We start from the raw sequence: 26,761 nt of genomic DNA on the forward strand, positions 1-26,761 counted from the left end.
TACATAGTTGAGAATGACCTTGAACTCCTAATCCTTCTTCCTCAGTCTCCTGAGGAATTACAGGCACATCATCTCTCTTTCTTCTTTTTTCCTCCTCCTCATCTTTTTTGGTGGCACTAGGCCTTGAACCACAGCTTCGCGCGCTCTATTGCTGAGCTCTGTGCCCATTTCCTCTCATACTTCTCTACGTGGAACCAGCTCAGATGCAAGCGAGGTATGAACAGTGGAAGGAAGGACTATACAGAGCATTAAGCATTAAGCAGGATTATGATAATCACTGCTAGCAGCTCTGTGTGAAGTTCATGGCAGAAATGATAGACTCGTAAACAGTGTTTCCCAAGCCTAGGTTGCTAGGGGCTGACCAGGCGAACACAGGAAGGCTCACTTGAACAGAACTATGAGTCAGGTGTATAATTTTTATGAAGTGAGAATATATGGGGCATCAAGCATATCAGCAATAGAACATACGAGACTAGCTGTTACCCTCTCCTCAGGGATATTATCTTCCCTCTAGTCCACTCACATCTAGATATGAGACCAGCCTGCTATTCACACTCATATCTAGATATGAGACCAGCCTGCTGCTCACGCTCATGTCTAGATATGAGACCAGCCCACTGCTCACACTCACGTCTAGATACGAGACCATCCCACTGCTCACACTCATGTCTAGATGTGACCACTCCACTGTTCACACTCATGTCTAGATATGAGATCAGCTGCTGTTCACACTCATGTCTAGATATGAGACCAGCCTGCTGCTTACACTCATGTCTAGATGTGACCACTCCACTGTTCACACTTATGTCTAGATATGAGACCAGCTGCTCACACTCATGTCTAGATATGAGACCAGCCTGCTGCTCACACTCATGTCTAGATATGAGACCAGCCTGCTGCTCACACTCATGTCTAGATATGAGACCAGTCCACTGCTCACACTCATGTCTATATAGGTGACTAGCCCGCTGCTCACACTCATGTCTAGATGTGACTAGCCCGCTGTTCATACTCATGTCTAAATGAGACCAGCTGCTCACACTCATGTCTAGATATGAGACCAGGCTGCTGCTCACTCATGTCTAGTTGTGACCACTCCACTGTTCACACTCATGTCTAGATATGAGACCAGCTGCTCACACTCGTGTCTAGATTGGTGACCAACCCTCTGCTCTCTCCAGCCTCATCATGTAGTTAGTCTCACGAGTGTGCTGATCAGAAAATTTATCTTCCCAGCTACATACTTCTTCCAATGCAAAGGCTCTGTTATAATTAAGCCAGGACAGAAGTATGACCTTGTACAGTCTTTAGCTAACTGCATATTATGGGTTAGCACCTTTCATGTGAGAGCTACAGTCTTCCTAGTTTTGCGCCTGTTAGCCCTCCTGGTATTCCTGACTTTTTTTTACAGCAAGGTGTAAACTCAGAATGTTAGTTTCCCTGTTTTGATTTCCCTTAACCAATGTTTTATTTTCTAGCTCTAAGTAATATTTTCATTTGTGAGTCTGTTCTTTTTTTTTTTTTGGAGGGGGGGATGTCTTGGTTTTGGTGTTTTGAGATAGGGTTTCTTTGTATATATAGCCTTGGCTTTTCTGGAACTCACTCTGTAGACCAGGCTGGGCTTCAACTTACAGAGATCCGCCTGTTTAGGCGTGTGCCACCACTGTCTGAGTGACATTTTCATAAAAAAAAACCTGTCTTGTATATGGTTAAATATTAAGTTTAAGCACTAAGAAAGACCCACTGGTTCTTATTAAGGAGCCTTGGTAATAACCATAGGGCAAATGAAAGGTGAAACTGAGGTGTTGTTGCCTTAATCTGGTACCTACCTGACAAAGACTAAATTCTGGATCAGTTGCCGTATTACATAATGAATTTTGTATTTTACAGATATATTTAGGCTGTTGAAATTAAATTAAGGTTGATGATTCTCATTGTTCAGATTTGGCTTAAGTGAAAGCTAACTTTCGTCTTCGATGTCCTTCCCTGCTCTTGTTTTCTAGAAAAAAGCTTGGCCAGACCACAAGCGGGAATGCAGATGTCTTAAACGCTGCAAGCCCAGATATCCCCCTGACTCCGTGAGACTTCTGGGGAGAGTCATCGTCAAACTTGTGAGTATACAACCCATGAGAGAAGCCTGGATTTAATTTGATAAAAGCAATGGCTGGTCCTATTCATATCCATGTGATGGAAGGAGAGAACTGACTTCTTAAGTTGCCCTCTGAGACACACACACACACACACACACACACACACACACACACACACTGAGTGCGTGAATAAATAAATGTTTTTAAAAAGTTACAAAAATGATATCTAGAAAATAATGTTTTAAAAAATGTTATTGAAGCTGGGTATGGTAATACACACCTTTAATCCCAATACTCAGGAGGCTTGGGCAGGTGGATTGCTGTGTGTTCGAGCTACACTTGGTCTACAGACTAATTTCCAGGACAGCCAGAGCTACATAGTGATGTAGTGGTGTATCATGTCTGAAAACAAACAAAAAATTTCATTTAGTTATCCAAGTGTGTCAAATATACTTATTTATATACTGGAGCGGTCACCTTTGTCTTCTCCTTCTCCTTCCCAGATGGACGAGAAGCCCTCAGAGTCAGAGAGACTTTACTCATTCTACGATCTGGAGTCCAGTAAGTGGTTACTCAAGACTATCTTTAAACCTATCATTCGCCAGCTGAACTTCCCTCCTTCCCTCTCCCTATCCCACTCCTGCCATTGTCTCCTCTCCCCAGAGGTTCAGTCCTGGCACTCAGCCTGTGGGCCACAAACATCTGAAAACAAATTATTTTTCCATGGTCTTAGGAACTGAGAAAATGCTCAGTTATGAAGTAGCAATGAACAATGGTGTTATGGTTGAGGGTCACCACAGTATGAGGAACTGCATTGAAGGGTCGCAACATTAGGAAGGTTGAGAACCTTCTAGGTCTAGGGCTTCACTGATGGTAGGCACACCCCTAGCCACTGAGTGACCTCCACATACTGCTTTTAATGATGACTTTGCTTTTTTTGTGTTTATTGCATAAAACAACCCTGAAGAAGTCTTTGTTTTGATAAACAACTCACACATAAGTTTGTCTAGTTGATTCTAGGTAGGTTGGGAACACATAAGTTGTAAAGATCTACAGTAGGCATAGTCGTGTAATTGGGCAGATGAACTCATCTTCATAGGGAAACTGTGGTAGAGGGTTGGCGCTATGAAGAAATTATTCAATATGGTGAGAATGTTAGGTTTGTGACTTTTGTCAAGCTTTATTGTAAGCACCATACAGTCCTTTCCATGAATATCTGTAACTCTGCAGTGGGAGCAGAAGTCCAGACCTTTAAATGATGGCAGATGAACCCCTCTCTTCTGCCGGAAGCCTAGAGCAGGGAGCTGTCAGCCAAGCAGTCCCTCTTCTGGTATCTGGCTGGACTGTGCTTGTCTAAGTGAGGCTGTTTTGGGCATGTAGTGCTCACTCTGAAAATGTTCCAGTCACAACCACTCCAGACACCATGCACTGGCCTGAGAAGACAGGAGCCTGAGCCAAGCCTTGGTGAACTTTAGATGACTCTGCTGCTGCTCTCGTTCAAGATGGGAGTGGGGACATCACTTTATGAACTCAGAAAGAAGCTGTTGGATTGGTTGAACTAATAACTGTTCTTTGATTGGTACAAATACAACCCTTCATTTGCATGCCATACTTCCTCTTTTCCTGGCTCTATCATTATTAGGCTGGTCACCTAGTTTTCAAATCAAAGTGATGCCTCCCCTCCTGAGCTGAATGGTGTTTTAACAGAGCTGAGCGGTGTTTTAACAGTTAACCCAATAAAAAGCTTCTCCTAAGGGACTTTTCTCACCTACCTGTGATTTTTTTTTTTTAAATCATGGGTGGAGTGGTGATCTGGACTGGTAACATATGGGAAGTCGGTGGTAGCGGAACAGTACCTGTGAAGGATGGTTGAAGAGTGTCTGGCTCAGGGTACAAAGTAAAAGCAGTGTAGTGGTTGAAGAAGCAAAGACTTGAGAAGTCAGTGGGCAAGAGGCTAGGCCTTGGTCACTGGAAGGGTTCCTGGGAGTTGCCACACCTTGAAGATAAAAGGCTTCTACATCCAAGGTGCTTGCGAGCTCCAATGCTAGCGTGGGCATCCTGATACCCTAGGCTCAAGAGCTGTCAGACTTAGCTGGCGCTGAACTGCTGCCAGCTGCTGCTGTCACAGATGTTGCTTAGAGCCAAGGGTTTCAGTAGCCACCTTGTGTCAGTTTGGTAGCACTTGGAGTCCAGGGCTCCATGCCTCTGAGTCCCCTACCAGTGCGCTGTCTTTAGCTTCTAAGGTCTCCATTTATGCACTTCTAGTTTTTATGAATAGAAGCCATGATCTTTTGAATCTATCAATCCAACCCATAATCCTTTGCCATACAAGAGAGTACTCATGATTTCCTCCTGAGCAGGACCAAGGGTTCTCACTCAGTGTGTTAGTCTAAGTGACAACAATTGTCTTCTGTTTCACCTCCCTTTATCCCCCTCTCTTCTTCCTTGGTTTGCTCTCCATGTTAGCAAAGAGTGACGTGTGAACAGCATCATCCTAGGGAATCCCTTGGTGTTGTCAGCCCTTTAGATGCTAAGAAAAGCTGCAGGCACAGACGACTTAGGCTCTGTGACAGTGGTGAGCATTGTTCTTTTCCTGAGCTACCATGGTGATTGCCGGCTGCCATGGATGCCTTATGGCTTTCCAGGTGTGAGTGTCAAGTACAGTCAGGTTTATTTTGCTTCTGTGCAGCCACAGGTCCTTTTCACTGAGGGTGCAAGTGGTTCTAGCCTCAAACTAGCCAGAATACATAGACTGCATTGGTTACACTGTTTACCACTTCTGGTTAGAGATGAATGAGAAGATGCTCTCTAGATTTACAGTTCTAGGACCTCGAGTGTCAATGGTAATAAGTTATTATTTAAGAAATCATGGGCTAATTATTCTGTTGGACAAATAATTGGAAGAAAATATGCAAACCTGACATGAGGAAGAGTATTAGTTCACTCTGATGTGTCTTTTCAAGTTTTAATAGAGAACTAATTAGTCATTTTTCTTTGTAGTACTGCTGTGTAATTAACACCATTTGCAGTGAATTTGACTGTTAGCATTAGCCCTGCTCAGGAGCAGACCGTTGCATTGCCTTTGGGGAAATGCTCTCAGATGTTATGAGTGCGATAGTGCACTCTTAGCCTTAATATGCCATTTGTAATGACATATTATTTAAATGTGGTATGATAATTTAAGATAATGCTCAAGGAGTCCATATTGGCTTTAGAAAAATCTCTTTTTATGTGTATTTTTTTAGGAAAATGTAATTGACACATAAAGTATCTAAACAAATTTATGGTGTCCAGTGTATGTATATAATATGTAAAAGTAAAATCAGGGTAGCTAGCATTACCATTTCAAAAAAGTTATCATTTGTGTATATTGGGAATCTTTTGGAAGTTGAAATGTTTCAGTAGAGTAATCAGCATAAATATATAATAAGTAATGAAAATATCAGAATGACAGGTGTTTATGTCAGAAGTGTGTTGGGAACTCTTTGACTATTTTCATCTGGTAAGGGCTTAAGCCTGTGTGCTATGGAGTAGCTAACTGTATTTTGTACCCATCGCCTAACCTCTCTTCCCTCTGTTCCCGCTGTCCTTTCTCGCATCCGGTGATCACTATTTCACTGTTTTGTTTGAGAGCCGCTTATTTCCTGGCTAACTTTGTCAGCTCGATTCAGTCACCCGAGAGGAGAAGGCTCAGATCTGGTGGGCACATGAACAGTTCTGTGTGGGTTCATTTAGATTACTAGTACCTGTAGGAGAGTCCAGCCCATTCTGTAGGCATTTCATTTGTGTTTTAATAAATAAAGCTTGCCTGAAGATCAGAGAGTAAAACAGCCCCACTGGTCAGCCTTACAGACCAGGCAGTGGTGACACATACCTTTAATCTCAGTAACCACACTAGTTGCCATAGAAACCGGGCGGTGCACATCTTTAATCCCAGGCCTAGAGAGGAATATAAGACAAGAAGAGACAGCTCACAGACAGTCTCTTTCTGGGATTACTGGAGGCAGGATCGCCATTTTGGATTGAAGTTTAGGTAAGAGCCATGGCTGGCTGCTTTGCTTTTAGGGTCTTCAGGTCAAATCGCAATTTCTCTCTCTGAGCTTTTATTAATCATTTTTCACCATTTCAGAACAAGTGGTCCTGGGCTATATAGGACAACTGTGTAAGCCTGTGTCTGTGAGTGAGCCAGAGAGTGAGTCACCAAGCACTGTCCATCCGTGGCTTCTGTTCCTCCTGTGCCTTCAGTTCCTGCCCCGACCTCTCTCAGTGACTGACCTCGAACTATAAGCCAGATGAACCCCCATTCTTCTCTTAAATTGGTCAGTGTTTTATCACAGCAGCAGAAAGGAAGCTAGACAACCTTTTAAAACCTCCTCCAGTGGATGGGGATGTGCGGTATTTGTCTTCCCGCTGATTTCACTTAACACCGTGATCTCCAATTTTATCCCACTATTTTTTCAAATGCCGTGGTAGTATGTTGCTGTATAGATGTGCCTTATTTTCTTTTTCCATTCATCCTGATTCCTTGTTTTGAGTACCGTATGCAGAGCTGCAGTAAATTTGACATAGCACTGTTCTGACACCGTCTGCACGACATTGTGTAGGAGTTTGCCCGTGTTTCTGCATCTGTGCCAGGATTTATTATTTTATGCTTTTGGTTAATAACCATTCTAGCCAGAGTGAGATGATATCTCATTGTTTTAGTTTAGTGTAATTAGCGCTGTGGAATATTTTGTCATGCGTTTGATCACCATTTGTTTATCTTTTGAGAGCGTGTACTTTCCTTCATCAGCCTTTCACATTGCTATTGAGTTCATTTTTGCCATCATCATTGTTTATTTATTTATTTTTGTTTTTACTTCCTAATCGAAGTTTCTCCTTCCTCCCTTCTTCCTTATTCTTCCTCTACTGCCCCTCCTCTCCCTGCTACTGAGTTATTTTGAATTCCTTATGTAGTCTAAATATTAGTCCCTTGTGATGAATGGCTTGCTGGTTTTCGTCTGTTATGTAGGTTGGCTCTGTGCTGTACTGATTGTATTCTTTATTCAGATATTTTTGTTATTGTTTGATTGGGTCTTGTTTTCTAATTTCTGTTTCTCTTGGTAGTATTTTGTGGTTATAGTCAAAACCTTTGTGCTCAGATCAGTGTCCTAAACCTTTTCTTTTATGTTTTTTCACTAAAAGTTTCATGGTTTTGGATCATACACTTATATATGTTTTTGATACATTTAATATTGCCTTTGTGTATGAAGAGAAATAGAGTTCTCGTTCCATTCTTCTATACATGGATATCTACTTTCCTGGCACAATTTATTGAAGGCGCCACCCTTCCCTTTAATGTGTATTTGTAGCAACTTTGCTGAGAGTCATGTGGTGCAGGCACAGATGATTTCTGGCCTCTCTGCTCTGGTGCAGTGATGGGCAGGTCTGCTGTCATGTCATGGCATGTTCTTTCGTGATGATGGACTTGTAGCGTGTTTCTCACATGAGATATGTCACGATTCTACTCTGGGTGACCTCGGATTTCCAAATGTTTCTCCTCTTCTTGGGAAGGTGTCATTGTTAATCTCTAGGAATCACATTGAGTTCTTAAGTCACCTGGGAGAGTGTGGGTGTCTTAACAATGGTAATTGTTCTGACTCATGCACATGGGCTGTTTCTCATGCATATGTTCTTTCTCTCTCTGTCTGTCCCTCCCTCCCTCCTTCCTCTCTTCCCTTCTTCCTCCCTCCCTCCCTTCCTCCTCTTTCGCTTCTTTCATCAGAATTTTGTAATTGCAGAGGATTTTGCTCCTCTGGTTAAATCTCTTCCTGCATGTTTCATTTTGGGGTCACAATTGTGACTCACTTTGTTTTGTTTCTTTTGACATTAAGTTTGCCATTAATGTATAAAAAGTCTAGCCAGGCGGTGGTGGCGCATTCCTTTAATCAATCCCAGCATTCTGGAGGCAGAGGCAGGCAGATCTCTGTGAGTTCAAGGCCATCCTGGTCTACAGAGAGAGTCCTAGGACAGGCTCCAAAGCTACAAAGAAACCCTTTCTTAAAGAAGAAAAAAAAAATCTTAGTAACTTTTATGCTGGTTTTATATCCTGGAACATTACAGAATTACTGTCAGCTTTAGCTCTTTTCTTATGTCTGGTGTCTTTCTCTTTAACCCCAATGTAAGGAGAAGAAGCATAGCCCTTCCTCTCTGTCTCTGTTTGTCCAACCTGGGCAGATTTTTGTTATGCTACACATTTTGTCTGACAAACTTCGATTGTTTAAACTTCATATGAACTTCGAATATCTAATTTTCTGCCTTTTTAACCTTTCAGATAATACTGTTTATGAGTCAGTTGTGACCTACTCATGAATTATTGTGGGGAAAAGTCAGTTTAAATTCACTGCTTTAATTAGGATTTATGACGGTACAGCTGTGCACCGTGATGTACAAGATCTGGTAATATGCAGCTGGTTTGGGGTTGGTTACTGTACTTTTACAGCCTGTCTGTGCATTTATTTATTTATTTGCTTGCTTGTTTGTTCGATAGCTCTGTGATCTATTTTGTGGATAAAGCTGGACAGAATTTAACCGATATGATATGTTTCTTGATTTGTAGTTGTCAGGATAGATTGCATGTTAGGAAAGATCTTGTTTAATAGCCATCATTGAACACCTGAAAATTATCCATGACGTCCATTTAGTGATTATACTATTTATTCTCTTTGCAAAAAAGATATTGACAAACTCACCGAAGAAAAGAAAGAGGGCCTGAGGCAACTTGCAATGACATTCCAGCATTTCATGAGAGAAGAGATACAGGATGCTTCTCAACTGCCTCCATCGTTTGACCTTTTTGAAGCATTTGCAAAAGTAAGTTTGAAGATTCGTCTCTCTGTTGGTGCTGTGAGTCAGTCCTTTACCCTTGACCATCTGTAAACATGTCTAGAACCTCCATGGTATATTGAAGACCGTCAGTGCCTGGTATCACTGCCCGTCTAAATGAGCAGGGAATGAAGGAATTCCATATTGCCTAGACCGAAAAGAGTCTTTTCTGCTTTTTCAGTAATGGTGCTGGAGATTTTCCATTGCTAATACTGCAAGCATCCACTTTGGAGAGTTCACTCTTTTTTCTCAAAAGAGCACAGCATATCTATTTCATTACTTTCTACTGAAGAATTTTCGCTTTATTGTTGAACTTATTGTTAATGTTGGTTGTTCTAGTCAAGTGAAAAAAATCTATTGGAATCTATTTTGATTAACTGACTTTTAAATAATTTGAAAACATATCGGTTTCTGACTTAAAATAATTTAAAATCTGATTAGTAAAATTATTGGGTTAAAGAAAGAAAACAGACTTTAGTGTTTCAACTGTGCTGTGTTAGTGCGAGTTACATGAAGTGTCTTGATTGAGAATGAGCCTGCACGTTTGCTTTGGCCCAAGCAACAAGGATGAGGTGAGCGGGGACGGCGCATGCCCGGCACTACCCACACTGCTCTGGGTCTGTTGTCTTTGTCCATTTCTTTTTAATGGTTGTCATGTTTTACACTGGAAGATGACTTTGCCATTTATCTTGAAATTTGTAAAACACGGATTTTATAACATCCCCCGGTTATTTTAAAGTATACTTTCAAAATTACCTATCTGGTGAACTTAAATGTGATTATTTTGATTGCTAGAGATTTATTCTTGTTTTCCCCCCTTAAGGTTATTTTTATTTTTCAAGTCTGTCCTGTGCTTTTCTGATAATACGATCTTAGCATTATATTCCAGTTTGTTTATAATTTGAAGTTGGTTTGAAATATGGTGACTGCTCCCTGCTTGTCTATTTCACGTGTTTTTGAAAAGTTACAGCCTCTCGTAGTCCCATAGGTGCAGTGCACACAGCCTCTCGTAGTCCCATAGGTGCAGTGCACACAGCCTCTCGTAGTCCCATAGGTGCAGTGCACACAGCCTCTCGTAGTCCCATAGGTGCAGTGCACACAGCCTCTCGTAGTCCCACAGGTGCAGTGCACACAGCCTCCTCAGTGTGAAGCAGTGAAAATGCGTGCGGTGTCTGGTGCTTCATCTCTCACCTCGGCAGTGCCGCTGCTCTGTGGTGTCATTTCTGCTGTTGAAAATATCTTCCAAACAAGCGTAATTACAGTGTATATTCACGTAGAATGTCTTCAGACATTGCTAAACCTAAAATGTGAGTGGATGCCTCCTTCCTGTTGTTTATTGTTAATCATCTTCAATGGCGTTTATTTTGTGGAACTCTTTCCGTGTCAGGCATGAGAAGTGTTCTGGCCTTGCAGTGAAAGTGGGAAGATGCTTTGGATAAATTTTGAATTATAAGCAATTCTCCTCCGCACACACTTGTAGTCGTGCTTGCTATAAAAGTGGAACATTTCAGACCGGGGAGAGGTCTCAGGTGCAAAAGTGCTGACCACACAAGCAGACACTGTAGACTTCGAATCCTCTGGCACCCATGTAAAGGCTGGCTGGGGGGGTGCACGCTTGCAACCCTAGAGTGCATGAGAAATGTTACAAGCTGATCCATGGGGCTCCCTGGCCCACCAGTCACTTGTCCAGTCAGGAAGTCCCAGGTATCAGTGAAAGATGAGTGGTCCCAGGGAGCAACAGAGGAATACACAGGCGCACAAATGCACACATGTGTGCACACACAGAGGTAAACAGCTAGTGAGCCCTGATTCATTTACTTAGTTAAAAAATATTATTATTCTATGTGTTTGGGTCTTGCTTTCATGTAATTAAGTGCACCTCATGTGTGCTGTGCCCACACAAGCCAAAGAGAGTGCTGTATTCCTTGGAATTGAAGTCACATGCAGTTGTTAACAGCCTTGGGTGCTGAGACTCAAACTTGATTACTCTGCCAGAGCGGCCAGTGCTCTTAACCGCCGAGACATCTCCGCAACCCTGAGAGGACAGATTTAAATGGCTGCTGTGTGGTGTGACAGTTAAGTCATTTTCTCAAAGCAAGAAGTGAAATTCTTCTGATCTGTGTTCTTTTATCTGTGCATTTGTATGTACACACTCAGATACAAACACACACACACACACACACACACACACAAATGCACAGATAGACAAATACAGATAGGAGAATTTCACTTTCTCTCTTTGAGAAAATACATGTGTGTGTGTTCATATGTAAATAGGATGTTAGTATCTCCTTTGTGTATAAAAGTGAGGACTAAGTTGCTTGGTAGAGTATCTGGCGCGTTCCTACGAATGTCTACTGCTGTTGCTCTGCCTCCGTGCATTATTGGTATTTGAGGATAAAATGTCAGCGTTTTATGCCTCCCAGTGCTGTCGTTCAGCCTTGAGCACAGACTGCGACTGGTTGTAAACCTGAGTTTCAGACGGTTGCTCACTGTTGTGCTCAGTGCCGGTGTCTCTTGAGATGCCGTCAATTACCTGTCTTCATGAGAAGAAATTTTGCAGCCAAAAAATAGTATCTCTACCCTTGTAAGGTATTTTTGTTTCAGTCCATAGCTATTGTGGCAAAAATCCCCTTCTGCCTTCGCTCGTAGCCGCTCACTTGACTCCCGAGTGTTTCCTGCAGGTCGTGTAAAAAGTAGGTGATGGCTGAGTTCTGTTTTGCAGTTGGACCTGAAGAGGAGAAAGCTAAATTACAAGTGTTTTCGTTATCATTACTTTCTGACTGCTCCATATAATATTTCTATTCATCATAATTGTTAGAATGGTTGTGATTAGTCTAAGTGTAATTTTAGCAAACAGCTTTTGAGGTTTTTATAATAAATGCACAGAAAATATGTGTTTAGGGGTTAATATAGGGTTCTAGAAAAAGACAACTACCTTTTATTCTAGATGGTAACTTTTCTAAATGTGAATTCTGACTGATTAGAAACACAATTAAGATCAGAGCAATAAAGTAGAAACTGAGCGAGTTGCACAGAATGTTTCAGAAATAGACATTAAATTGGAAGCAGCAGAATAACAGTGACCTTCCCGACCACAAAACACGTGTCTTTGTGTGTTCCCAGAGCTCTGCAGTGCTGTTTAATTTCACAGTGTTGTGCCGTTGGCGTAGAGGTTTTTGATTAGAAATTCCACATCTGTTTGAGAAGATATCCCCTCCCCTTTTTCTTTCAAACAAAATAATAATTCTTCTGGTTCCATTTTATTCTTTAAGGCATATATGCATTCTTAACTGTAATTTTTAATTTAATAAAGCGTAATTTCTAATGCATGTAGCACATTTGCAGTGCATGCTGGTTGTGTGCATTTGAAAGCACACATTAGAAGGTGACTCTTTTGTTTTGGGATACTGAACTTTTATATTCTGTTTCATTACTAGCAATTTTTTTAAATTTTCAATTGAAGAATTCAGGATGTGTTATAACAAGACTCTTATGCATTAGTAAGATGAGAAGTGATATTGATTAGAGGTTTTGAGGGACATTAGAGATAAGGCCAAATAAAACAGGTCTCGGATTCAGAATTCTAACTTGCATTTAGCTGGTGTGCACTATCAAGATGTAGAGTGTTGATAATCTGCCCTATCATTTTAGTAAAGAATTGACTAGAAGGAAATCTTTATTCCTTTCTTTTGAATATTTTTTTTCCTGTTTCGATTCTCTGGGAGAATGCACATCAGGACAAAGCAAGAGTGAAGTTTATCTTGATAGATTCCACTTTCAGTCTAGACCTTCAGCTAATTCCCGCTAGCAGCCTGTGCAGGCTGTGCCGGTGCTGGGTGACGCCAGTGCTCTGGTTGTCTAGTTCGCGGAAAGAACATTACCTCTCGGTGTTTGGAAAGGTCACAAGTATTGTACGTTTGCCACTTGAGGGCTTCAAGTTCACATCAGACTAAATTTTAGTGCCTCTTTGTTGATGAGCTCAATTGGGTTTCACTGCTGCAGCACGCTATAAAGTAGGAAGAGAAGGCAATTTTTTGAATTAATAAAGTGATGGATTATCTAATTACAAAGTTGATGTGAGAGAGCTGCATTGTAACTTTGACTGCATTACTGGATGATCCCAGTGACGGATCAGATGGGCCTGGGTTTCCATTAAGGGAAAATATGCTATTAAATATTTAATGCCGAGTGCGAGCAACGCACCAGGACCGCTAACCTCCAGGCACCCGGGTGCGCATACCTATGTGTTTGGCAGTGGCCGCTGTTAGAGACACCGCAGTGTGCTCTGAACAGCTGCTGAAGTCTTAGTTGTTGGGATTTTACTTCTCTGCTGGTCTTAAGTAAGGCAGGCAAACAGCCAAGATACTTAATGCACAGTGATCCTGGCATTCTAATTACAAACCGGTGATACACTCATGATTTATATGTTTTTTTCTTTATTATAATAGATTGAGTCCCCAAGTAGATTCAAGAGACATTTATTCTCAAAGATGCACATCAGCCCTTCAAGGAAAGTGATGTTTGTTGGACACTTGGGCTTTGAAGGCAAAACAAATCACCGCTTGCATTTTAATGATGCTATTTATTTATCATGTTCTTCACTTTTAGCCATTTGGTTAATATTTCTCTTCCTTTATGTGTAACTAACCTATGATGGGTGTGTGTTTATCATGGTTCAAGACCAGATGCCTGCTAACTTCTGAAGGTGGGAAGGATAATTAGTGAGCCCTTTATCAGCATTTTTATTTATACTTGTGCTGCCCAAGGTTAATTGCTTATCTTGGGTCTACTGCTTTGACTAAAAGTGTCCTTTTACTTGTTTGAGTGTCTAACTTGCCATTCATTCAGGTAAAGGTGAGCTTTTGAAGATGCCCTTTATTTAAGGGCAAAAACTTTCTTTTTGCGGTACTGTACCACTATGAGAAAGTGACCTGGAATTAGGAATTGCATTAATTTGAACCTGAAACACTTTCATGTTTAATTGTTGGCAAATAAAATGATACAGAATAATTAGGTGTCTCCTGTTTTGTGAATATTATTTTAATAAATATTTAAAAATAGTAATTCAATCTTTAAGTATGCACTCGACAGAAGGGCATCTTTAATATTATGGCAAAATTTATGAAGTTTAGTAAATTAGCCGTCACGTCAGTGTGATAGAGAGACCGCTATTTGAGGAAATGAAGACTTGCGGTATTAATTACCCTAGGGCTTGGGAAGCTTTTCTGTAAGACGCACGCACCTAGCTGTCACTGCAGTCATGCCTCTAAGGTAGTTTTCCAAAAAATCAATTGTTTTAAATTGCCAAAAAAGCTCCCAGCTTGTCATCGATAGCTATTTATTTATTTATTTATTTATTATTTTTGCTCTAATCTCTTGATTCTACTGTGCCAGACTCCCACGCACTGGAATTGTAGGTGTGTCCCACCATACCCAGTCATCTCAGTATTTTGCCCTCTAAACCTTATGGAATGGCAAAATGGGCTTCATTAACATACGTATTACCTCACAGGGTGTCAATTTCATTTTGCTGTGGTAGCCCAAAGGCTGTGCCATGTGTTAGAGAAGGACGTCGCTGTGCACTAACGAAGCTTTGTTTGTGAACACAGAATATCAGTTTCCGTATATTTTGACATCCCCTGGAATGGTCTTCTGTTCATTTCCCCCAGTAACCTTTAAAAATAAATGAGCATGGTTTTAGCTTGCAGGCTGTATTAAAGCAGATGGCAGGCCAGATTTGGCCTGCAGGCCATTATTTGGCAATCTATAAATCTTCTTTGTAAGCCAGAAGATATTCTGCTCATACTAGGGAACAGAATGTACTGTCAGAAAAGTCTTTAATTAAAAATAATAATAAAGGGGAAGGAAATGTTCCCCTTTCCTAACAAAACATTAGTTCCATTTGTTTTGGCTTCCTATTCTATTTATAGGTATACATATATATATATATATATATATATACATACACACACATATGATATCTGGTTTTTCATTTATTTTAGCTCTAAAATAATTTAATCCAATAGCTTTAAAAGTTTCAATTCAACAATACAGTACGAGAGATGCAGTTATACTACTAAGGAAAGAAATGGTCAAATAGAGAAAATATATACTTGTTAAAAATAGATAAAACATATACTTATTAATGTCTCGTGTTTAAAATATATATAATTAAACAAAATAGTATATATATTATGTTATATTATAGACAGAATCTCACCATATAGCCCCGACTGTCTTAGAATTTTCTATGTAGACGACTTGTAACACAGAGTTTCATCTTCCTCTGCCTCCCAAGTGCTGAAATTAATGCATGTACCACCATGTCCAGGTTTTTTTTTTAAAAAAATTATTATTATTATTTGTCACTGTCAGTGGGGGGAAGCGAGGCAGAATGAAATAGAGTTGGGGAGTCTTATGTGTGCCACCTTGAGGGTGTGGTGAGCAGAGGACAGCTTGGTTGGTTGTCTTCTATTGTGGGTTCTGGGGAGTGAGCTCAAGCGTCAGGGTTGTATGGCTAATGCTTTTACCGGCAGAGTTGTCTCCCCAACCTTGTTTATTATTATTATTTTAATAAGACAAAGTTTTGCAATGTAGCTCAGGCTATCCTGGAGCTTTTGGTCCTCTTGCATCATGGCTCTTTCTCCCACTTGCTAGGATTATTGGTGTATATTCCCATTTTTGGATATGTTTGTATTTTTGAAAGCTACAGGTATATTTTTTAAATTTTTCCTGGTAGGAAACATAAGGATACAACTTTATGTTAATATTAGAAATATCTTGGTTGAATATTTTAGGTTCAGAATTGGTGTGCGTGTGAGTATGTGTGTGCTATGTGTGGGTATACATGCATGTGGAGGGCAGAGATTGATAATGAGTTTCTTCCTCTATCATGTCTCTGTCTTCATCTCTGGAGATTGGGTCTCTCAGCGGTTCCCAGATTGTTCTAGACAGGCTGGCCACACTAGGAGTCCAGCTCCCCCCATATTGGGTATCAGACCCTGGTCTGCCAGGTTTTCCTGTGGGTGCTGGGGAATCTGAACTCTGGTTCTCATATTTGCACAGCGTGTGTTTTTACCCTCTGAGCCATTTCTCCAGCCCTAGGTTCAAAATTCTTTGTTTAATTCTTTTGTTTTTTATTTTTAATACTGCCCTCAGACGACATTGTGATTTGTCTATTTCTTTTCGAGTTGAGGAGAGCTATTCCTGAGAGGAAAAGAACAAATGTATTTTAGAGGTGTGATGTTAATAGTGACGAAGATTGTCATAAATTGCTCCATTGCGTTTTATAATAAGCAAGAGTAGAGTTGTATTTTTGAGATTAGAAATCATTTGTTGCCCTTTGAAGTGGAAAATAGTGTGGTTTGATACATTAACAAAATAAAGAAATAACTTTGGTGATGGCTTCTCTAAGTCAGAGTTTTTAACAAAAATAAGTCCTGATCAAGGTCAAAGGCAGTCTCTCTTCATCTCCACGTAGAAGTTCAAAGATGTAGTTATATTAAAATATATTAAGCACTCAGTGTTGCATGCTCAAAGGGACATATCCCAATAAGTACTGGTCTCTGAAGCATGTTGAAGAAAAGCCAGTGGGCCATACCATTTATAGCCACTCAGGCTGCAAATCCTTAAAATTAGATGCTCCAAGGGTGAATTAGGCTGTCCTGGTACAAGATGAAGCTGCCTGTCCTTCACTGATGATCAGCGGGGCTGCCAGGATGGGTTGTCTCAGTATAAAGTTGGGCTAGAAGGTAAGTGGTGGGCCCCTGGGGCTTGTGAAGTTGTCATATTGCTGGGGCTGCGGGCTTTTTACTTACCTTGCCTTCTGTAGTTTCCTTTCTCACTAAGGTTTCAGCTAAAGTCTTCAGTCAGATCCAGCACTAGGGCTGGCCTTTTTGTTTGGTGAAACCAGTCCCCCCCTGGTGTTTTCTACTGCAGTCTTTGGTGACTGTATTTTGTAAGCTGCATGTCTTTCCTTCTCAGCCTCTCATGTAGGTTGTGAACCTCATGAGAACATATTCATGCTTCCCCGCTTCCTTCATGCAGTGTGACAGAATCAGATAATATACGGCTGAAAGATCAAAGAAATTATCCACCTCATAACCTACCCAGCTCTTCTCCCCCTCCCTTTCCCATGATGCATCAGGTGCTGTGCAGAAAGCCGAGTTTATTATGTTCGGTTCTGAGACTATTTTTGTTCCTTGATGCTGACTAGTTCAGGAATTACCCGCTGAATTAAAGTAGAAATGCGCTAGAATGCCAACTTACGTAACTAATGTCACACCGGCTCGTCATCAGTCTTTATTTCTTGTATTGAAAATCATCTCCGTAAAGCCAGGAAATTAAGAATATTCGCCGTAACAGTATTCCCCCTGAACATTTTGAAACCAGGTTAGGTTCTCTCTACACTGAAGAATTTCAGCTTTGGCGATTTTGTGTGTCCGTCCTTAAATGACTGGGACTTGCCCAGCCAGCTGAGCACTCCCACCTCCCGTGTCTTGACGATAAACAGAATTTCTGCATTACACATCAGCAATATGTGGGTTCGTTGGTCGTTCCAATGCTTTGGCCCATCATATACCAGGAAGCCGACGGCGTCAGACAGTGGTGCTGGGCTGTGTGTCTTATCTGTAGATCAGGGACAGCTGAAGGATTGGCCTCAGGATTGCCAGTGCCACACTCTCCGGTTCTGCTTTTAGTATTTTATAACTCTACAGAGTACTTTCCATCCATAGCCACAGTTGTCTCCATCGGTAGCCACGGCCGTCTCAGTCCATAGCCATGGTCATCTCCTTCCATAGCCACAGATGTCTCCATCAGTAGCCACGGCCGTCTCCATCTTTAGCCACGACCGTCTCCTGCCCTCAGAGTGACTGTGGTATTCTGCCCTTCGCAGGTGAAGAATGTGTAAGGTCACACATGTGTAAGGGCGGGGATCAGAGTTCTAGCCTGACTTTCTCACCACAGAGTTCCTGCTCACTTTACTCCTTCACACTGCGCTCTGTGTTATGTGGGTTCTGTGGTAGGGTTCTAATTACGAAGGAATAAAAAACACAGGAACCAAATCCAGAGTGACAGAAATAAGAATATTTACTAGTATTTCTCTTTCTATTAGGAAAATATTGGTGAGGGCAAAGCAGTACATTGTAAAATACTGTTCCTCGCTGTTTCCATGCAAGGGATCTGTTGTGTTCCCCTTCCCTTCATCCAGGCAGCCCTAAATTAGTGTGGGTAGGGCGGGTTGGAAGATGGTATATTTTCTTATCAAGTCGTTTGCATTGCTAGTGCTGCAAATCCATGTGAAAATAAAGGCCATTGAAGTAGAATTTGCATGGGGATAAGGCCGCCTTTTGATATCTGAATTCTGTAGCCTGGAAGTACCATATATTAAAATGTGAATTATTCAAGAGCCCCCCCCCCAGCATGAGTCTGTATTGTTTCTAGATCATTATTAGACATATTTTCTCTGTAATTCTATAGATAGATATTTTGTACATTAAACATTTTGTAAACTATTTTATCAACTATGTATGCAATATAGAAGAAAATCCTCTTTGGTAGTAATACCCTTTCCTCTTTTATGAGTATTTATTTTACCTGAGCATTTATATTCATTAATAGCACAAGGAAAGCATTTTGCAGTATCATTTTTGAACACACGCTTTCCAAGCAAAATAAAAGCATAATAAAAATAACACATTAAAAAAGCATAATAAAAAATAATACATTAGTCCAACCTGAACAATGATAGGGGCCATTTCATACTTTGATTGGCATTTTTTTTTCAAGACAGGGTTTTTCTGTGTTGCTTTGGAGCCTGTCCTGGAAATAGCTCTTGTAGACCATCCTGGCCTCGAACTCACAGATATCCGCCTACCTCTGCCTCCCGAGTGCTGGGATTAAAGGCATGTGCCACCACCGCCCGACTTGGTTTTAGTTTTGATGCTTATAGAAAAACGTATCAAGTTCTGTGCTGTTCAGGCAGCTGTCTCCTTAGGCTCTCTTATGTTAGCACGCGGATTCAGCACACCCTGTGTGCTGACCCTTTCCTGTCTGTGTGGTAGGTGTGTAGTGTTTATTCGGGGCCTGTGAGGTACTAGTGCCCTGGGGTCTGTTTCCTCCGTAGAGGCAGAGTTGTTAGGCTGTGTTGTTTTAGTGCCCGTCCGTCTCCTTGCTTTGCTTACATCCCACTTTCCCAAGGTTCCAAACAGATCTTATGTTCAGCTTCTAGAAGTCCTTTGGCTGTTTGATGTGGCATGGCCTGTCCTCGGGTAGTTCACCGTTTCACTGTACCAGCGATCTTTCGCAGATTCGCCTCTCGCCGTTGGCTAGGGGTCATAACTGTGACTTTCACACCTCCCTGTGCCTTGAGAAAACTCCAGGTTTCATTTCTGGTCTTGGTATTTTCTTTTCCCCTAAGCTCTAATCTCGTATTTTGTAATTAATGAAAACTTTCACCCGGAAAACTTATCTTTACTTCAGACTTATCACTCCCAGTTTGTAAGTCCCCTCCTTCTCAACAGAAGCGTTCTCCAGAGAGCATTCCTGCATCCCCCTTGGTATTGATAGGGAACCAAGCAGGCCAAGACCTCAGCAGGGCAGCAGGGTTTCTGTCTCTCTCTCTCTCTCTCTCTCTCTCTCTCTCTCTCTCTCTCTCTCTCTCTCTCTTTTTCTTTTTTTAATTTAGCTACTGCCCTGACTAGGAGCATTGTTTACCTGCTTCTTATTCTTTCTCAGTTTTGTACACCAGTGGTAGAGATGAAAACAGACACCCAAGCCCAAATCTGATCACTTTATGCTCCCCATACAAGTGTCTATTAAGAGAGCTGGAGATAGTTCAACAAGTGAGATGCTTGCCGTCCTATTTCCCCAAAAGGCTGCACCCCAAAGATTCCAGTGCCTTGTAGAGAGACAAGGGGTGGTGAGGATTCATCCTCTGTGTGCCCTAACTCCTTCGCATTGTTGTTTCTTCAAGAGACCAAAGCTGACCATGGATATGAGGGTACACACATAGAGGCCATGCAAGCCAGTCAGAAATCCACAATGGTGTGTGTGTGTGTGTGTGTGTGTGTGTGTGTGTGTGTGTATGTTCTGACCTGGGTCAACTTCAGTTCTGAATAATACTAATCCTCTGTAGTAGTTGAGTGGATTTTTCTGCGTTGTCAGGATTGTTGGATTTGATAATTACAAGCATGTGATCAGATTTCAGAAATCTACTTATGTTTGCTAATGGTTGCTATGGCTGCAAGGTTTTTTTTAAATTTGTTTAATTAAATCATTTTATTAAGAGGTGAAGGTAGGGTGGGTCTGCCTGTGAGTGACAGCTGATATCCCAGGTGGAGCAGATCTCCCTGGTCTTACTGAATAAGAGCCCTTCTAGCATTTATGTAAGAAATGATGATCCTACAAAGATAGTTTTTCATGCTTAAAATATTCCTTTCGTACCAGTGAGATTAGAGGGTTTGTTACTTCCTTCCCCTCAAGTGTGCCCGAAGACTCCCACGGCGTCCTCTGTACTTTGTGGGCAAGAGGCACTGTGCTCCCAGAGTTAAACATATTCTCTAATTTATTGGAGTGGAATATTTGCTTTATGACAAGAAATGTTGAGACTTGATGATTTTGTTGTTTAAAAATTCTTTTGAAAATTCCTAGATGTTTTCAATTACGGAACACAGTGGGGCTCACAGTGAGCCAGCCTGTTTGATGGGTCCCGTATTCGCTTACAGCCACCACCAGCATTGCCGTTTGACAGTTCCCTTAAAGCTCAGTTCCTTTCCTTGATTCCTACCTTTGTTAGCACGCCACCTTCCATCCTGCCTGGCAACTTCCTTCTACTCTTCAAACTGTTGCCACCAGCGTTGCAATCCTCCAGAGAGCACGTGGCGCCCTTACAATAGGCTAAGTATGACAAGCAGTGAAAAGCTGATGGTGGCAGTCACAGTCTCTCAAGGGACTTGTGTGTAATTATGCTTTAGTTGTTGGTATATTTATTTCTTTTACTTCTCCTTCATGACGGGACAGGAGCTAAATCTTAACTCTCCTTTTCCCATTAAGTGATGCAGGAAGAGGGAGTTTGAATTTTCTGAACTACAGCGTATTTAGCTAGTTCACTCTGACCTAAAATACCTAAGAATCACACTGCTTAGTTTCCACCCCATTTCTTCATTTCTTTGGGATGCATCAGGATTAAGAGGAGCTTGTGGATGACAAATCAAACTACTTTTCCTTGTCCTCTTTATCACCGGCACTCAATAGGAAATATCCTAGTCACATAGGAAGCGAGGCTAAGAGTTTCAATCCTCCCAGACAAGAAGCCTCTTACCACGCTGCCAAACTCCAAACAGCAACAGCATATGATGCTCAAGAGGAAGAACGGTTCGCACTTACAGCTGAAGCTATCACAAAGGCAGGCCAGCATGTCCTGTTCAGTACGCTCAACAGAAAACAGCTGTCGAGCCAAGACAGACGAAATGACTTCAGCGTGAGAGCGCTCAGCGCAGCACTTCCTTACGCTCAAAAGTTTTCTGCTGCTTCCAAATAGGGAAAGGATCACAATGTCAACATTTAAGGAAGAAGAACTTCAAATGAGCACTCAAGCTCGTATCCATCCAGAAACAAAGAAACGTACTTGCGCACCTAGGGCTTCGAAAGGCAATCACACTAACATAGTCTAAGAAGCATTCCGTGTCTATGCAGTTAGCAGAGCATCAAGGGAGTTTCTAAAATCAATATGTGGGTTTTTTTTCTTAACTGTTTGGAAGCATTTAATGTTAGCAATGAAATAATCTCACAGGCTTTGTCATTCACAGAACAGGCTAAAATTCTAGCAAAATGGTGCATGCTAGCATATTTTAACACAGATGGGAAAGCAGAAGGATAAAATATATGCAGACAAAAATATAAGAGCAGGCACTTGGATTTGTATTGCTCTGCTCCAGTCAGACAAGCTTACAGCCAACTGTCCAGTGCAGCCCGAAAGGCAAGAGCAGAAATGAAGTCGCAACACATCACTCAGTGACAACTGCCTGCCTGAGACGAGTGGAGCTGTGAACACGGTGACCCTCAAGCCATCAGCTGGGTACCGGGTAGTAAGGTTCAGGATTCTGTCACACTTATTACACTCTTTACACTCAGTGTCTACTGTGGCCAATGTAAAATCCTGTAGAAGTAACGGGGCCGCAAAATGACATTTAGATAAAAGCAGTGAGATTCAGGAATAGAGATACCCCACAGAAATGTTTCCTGGGACATTAGTGGGGTTTTGAAAAGGAAGGTGTCGTCTACTGAGACATGGCTCTTCAAGATGCTTTAGCAATGATCCCAACACACTCTTTTATGAGTTACAGTCTGGCATGAGAGGTCTCACCCAATTTTTGAAATTTAAGAACAAATGGATCCTAAGTATGTGGTGATAACCATTAAACAAAGGACTGGACAGCGTGAAAGAAAAGCAGACAAACATCAGCAGAACTGCAACTGCTTTCTGGGTATCAGACACAGCTTCTGGAAATCCAGGTTTTTGAAATAGGGAGATGAACTTACTAAAACAAATCTTTCTGGGCAATGAGATACACAATGGGTCTTCTTTAGCTCATACTTTTCCTAGTCTATATAATCTGATCTATTGTTTGTAGAAACCAAATATTTGTACGCAAGATTTTCAAGGAAAATATGCTGTGCATGACTGCCTTTAATTTTGTGTTTATTGTTTCACTACAAAGACCATTGAAAGTGATTGTAATAACACACCAGCTCCAAGGAGTGAGATCTGTTCTTCATTGTTTCTTAAGTTTTGCCTTCTTTTTAGGTGACTCATGACAGTGGTATAAATTTATGGACTCTAATGTGAGTTTCCAGTATATGCATATAAATGTAATGATCCAATCAATCTTTTGATTCTTCAAAATGATTAGAGGCAGGCTACCTCAAAAGGGATGGTGACAAAGATGGACAAAGAAAGGATGCTCAAAAGATGTGACTATCAGCCACCACAGTATGTCTGCTGGTCTTCATTTCTGATGATGGGAGCCTTCAGCTACTCCCTTTGGGACAAACAAGACAGCTCAGGTTGCCAGCATTTAACCAATGGAGCCAACCAAGGAAGTGCCTATGCTTTGCCTTACCCTGAAGACTTCTGCTTTTCCACTTCCCAGTCCTGACATGACAGGGCAGAGACATGAGGGGAGGGAGTAGCCGAGGTGTTCTAGAAGGCTCAGGAAGTCTGGCGTCTGAAACAAGTGGTTCAGGAAGAAGGTAGCCAGCATTCAAAGATCAGGAGTGCTTACTAAGTAAATTCTGCATCAAACTGAATACTTAGAAACCCACAGGGCCATTTGGTTTCTCACATGGATGACAATTATGAGACAAGCTCACCCTTAGCCCCAGGCTGTCATCCTACATCAGCTTCCTAAATATTGGGATTACAGGCATGATCCATGATACCTAGATTTTTTTTTTAAATTTACATTCTTAGGACACCCTCCCTATATATACGATTGAAACTCAAATGAATTCTACCACACTCAGTTTGTGAGGTCAGTTTGAAGTATTTCAGGAGGAGCCGCAGTGTCATGGTGATTTAGGGTTTGACAGACTTAAGACCGTCTATAATGGAATTGTCCAGAACGAGGAAGAAAGGTCAAAGCGATCCATATCAGCTCCGAGCAAGTATGCTGTAATTACATCTTGTAGGGCATAATTTCGTACTATTCCACCTTAAAAGCTGCAGAGCGCTTTAATTTGGGAACTTACAGCATTGTAGTTAGAGATGCAAGCATGTTTTGCGTGTGCTCTGCAGTCTCTTATGCCCCACAGGAAGGCAATACTAACTTAAGAGATTATCTGTCGAGAAGCTGGGTGGCCCACCTTCGTGGTTCACCTTGCTGTTTAAATAATACCATTTAGGATATAGAACATAGTTCATTTAATTCACAAACATCAAAACTGAAAAAACGTATTCACACATGCTTTTGAATTTTGTCTTTTAAGTAACACAACTACATAGTTATAGTAAAATTGAAGATGCGTTTGGTTGAATATTTTGTCTCCACTGTGATGGCTGCAGGCCTTTAATTCTGATTCGTCATTCGTGCAGCAGTGGTAGTCATGTGTTGTGGTAGCAGAGCGTGTTCAGCAAGTGTACGCTGTGATACTGGTTCCCTAATCAGACAGCTTCTCATGAGGCTGGAGCTAGTGAGAACCTCAGTCATTGGGCTGGGTCCTGGTTGAGGGCTACCGTGATATGTCAAGAGACATAGTCACATGCTAAGACAGAATAGTAGTTGAAGTCGTAGGACAAGACAACTGCAGATAGTTCTGCAAGAAAGGAACCTTGAAGTGTTTGCTTCATTTATATTAGACCTTCTAATTAAGGAATCCGTGGACATGAAAAACTCCAGTTTCTAAAGATGGCCGTGGAAGCACACATGTTAATTTCAAATTATAATCTTCAAATGGCCTTATTTCCCTTATCATCTCTCTCTACTATTAATTTTTCACATATTTATGAGGAAATGTCCCTTATCTGCATATTATTAAGTGGAAGCAGTCAGACTCGAACATTAGCATTCCTTTCTACTGTAGGAAAGCTGTGAAGTTCGCATGCCCCTTAGAGCCGATGTTAAAAGGACGAATTGTGTGACGAGGAAGATAACAAGGATGCTCTTATCCTGATCCTTGTGCTGAAATGAGGTCCTCTGTAATTCTCCTAAGTTATAGAGTGTCACATGGCCGCAGCAGCAGTTTGGCGTTTTGTGAGCTTCTAGAACCATCTGTGACGTTGACTATGGAATCAGGGTTTGTTTCTCCAAGTGTGAGATCGATGCTGGAGTCTGAGAGATCCCGACCTCCCTAACGCAAGGTCGAAGCAGTTTCAGGAAAAGTAAATTCTTTTGTCAATAGATATTATTTCCAAAAAATCGTCCACGCTCCCTGTCTTACATCATTGTCTCTGAATTTGGCCTGCACTCTGGGCCTCTTGCAGGGATGCAAGGCAGAGCAAGTCTGTGTTGGCTTTTCCTGGGAGCTGCCTAAGGCTGCTCTCATTCTGAAGCTCAGCAGAATAAGAACTTTCAGTCAGCGTGGTGGCGCACGCCTTTAATACCAGTGCTTGGGAGGCAGAGGCAGGTTGTGAGTTTGAAGACGTCTGATCTACACAGTCCATTCTAGGCCATTCTGGACTACACAGTGAGGTCCTACCTACCTCAGCGTACCCCTCCCCCCTCCCCAGATCAACAAAGTTGCAAGTGTCACATCTTTTTGTGGCACAAGCAAACATCACTATAACTCAGAAAGGATCATCACAGGGCTATTCCTCTTCAGATAAAAATGGATTAATTTGTAACCCTTAGCGCTGAAGCTGTGGGACCATTGAAAAGACATTAAGTTCAAGTCCAGCGTCATAGGTGTCTATGGAGATCAGACAACACAGTGATCCTTTGCGGGTGCTGGCAACTGTGAGGCTGGTGTGAACGTCCGGGCTGCAGGAACTTGACCAGCTCCAGCAGGCTGGGCGGGCACATGCTATGGGCAGTCGTGCAGCTGCGACGAGACAATCAAAACCTCTGGAATGCATTTTCTCCTCCCTGTTTTTTTCCTGCTTAGGAAATGTATTTCTGTGTGTTTTTTGTTGCCAGTCATTTACTGTTATGTACTTCTGTGGCTGTGTGCACAAGAAGGCATTGCAAATTTATCATTTTGTGGTATACTTTGAGGTTATTTTTTCAAAATTGAATTGTTTTTTCACCTTTACTATGATGGCCTCCATAGAAATTTCTTCAAGTTTATTGTATTTGGTATTTGGTTTTTATAGATATTTATTACTATATTTATTTTATGTAGGAAGTCTTTTGGATGTGTTTTATGTTTTCTTTTTTTCCCTAGTTACCAGGATCCTAGTTTTTTTCTTAAGTTACTTTATTTTTTTTGTCTCCAGTATCTGAAATACAGGACTATTAGACACACACATGTTAGTTTTTTGGACCAGTAAAATTACTTTGTTTCCTGCTAAATACTTTCTGATCTAATTTGCATTAATATAATTTTGATTTTATATTTTATTTTTAAGTGAGTATAATGCCATCTGAGCACATTCTAAACTTGTTATTTCCAATTGATTTTCAGTCTGTAGTAAGTAAACCTTAATGATTAATTTTTGCCCCTCCTAAAAACTCTATAACTTTCAAACCACTTAGAACATGGTTTATAAGAAAGCAGTTTTATGAATTGCCTGCTCTTTGTTTCTTTGTATCTTTAAAATATACTTTACATTCATTGGTATATTACGTGTCGTCAGTTATAATAGTTTTGTTATCAGAATCCCATTTTGAATGCATCAGAACACGAACTTTCCAGAAAGCCTGTAGTATTAGGGACTGGGTATTAGGGACTTAACCATGGGCCATGCTGTGTTCTAACAATGTCCTTGTTTCTGTTTCTGCATAACAAACAGCAGCCATCTTAGTGACTTACACAGCACTCAAAGGCAGTGCCCAACTCAAGTATTAACTCATTTACTACTTACAAGTTGACGAGGCAGGCGATCATAGCAAGTAGTGCTTCAGAATCTCTCGATCCGGGTCCAGAGCCTGGATAGCAGCTTGGGCATCCTGACCTGAGAACGTACAGTCTTGATTTTCATACGCTCTCCTATCACACTGCATGACGATATCTCAGTTATCACAGACCCTTATACTGTGGTAGTTCAGTGAGCGCATCATGGAGCCAAAATCCCCATCTCCTACTGAGGTTGCAACCACTGCAGTATTGTAGCACCATGGATTGTGCTCACGTTTGCGGGCGATGCA

At 41.4% G+C, this 26,761-nt stretch overlaps 1 protein-coding gene across 1 annotated transcript in view; it reads left to right on the top strand.

Moving 5' to 3' along the window:
• Smyd3 (SET and MYND domain containing 3) overlaps positions 1-26,761 on the top strand; it is a 555,905-nt gene that overhangs the window by 121,436 nt on the left and 407,708 nt on the right. The window contains exons 3-5 of the mRNA XM_048436460.3: positions 2,004-2,111; positions 2,594-2,651; positions 8,806-8,942. Of these exons, the coding sequence (XP_048292417.1) occupies positions 2,004-2,111; positions 2,594-2,651; positions 8,806-8,942 (303 nt within the window). The remainder of the gene's footprint in view (positions 1-2,003; positions 2,112-2,593; positions 2,652-8,805; positions 8,943-26,761) is intronic.

Source organism: Myodes glareolus, chromosome 5 (assembly GCF_982192425.1).
Source record: "Myodes glareolus chromosome 5, mMyoGla1.1, whole genome shotgun sequence".
NCBI classification, from domain to species: Eukaryota; Metazoa; Chordata; class Mammalia; order Rodentia; family Cricetidae; genus Myodes; species Myodes glareolus.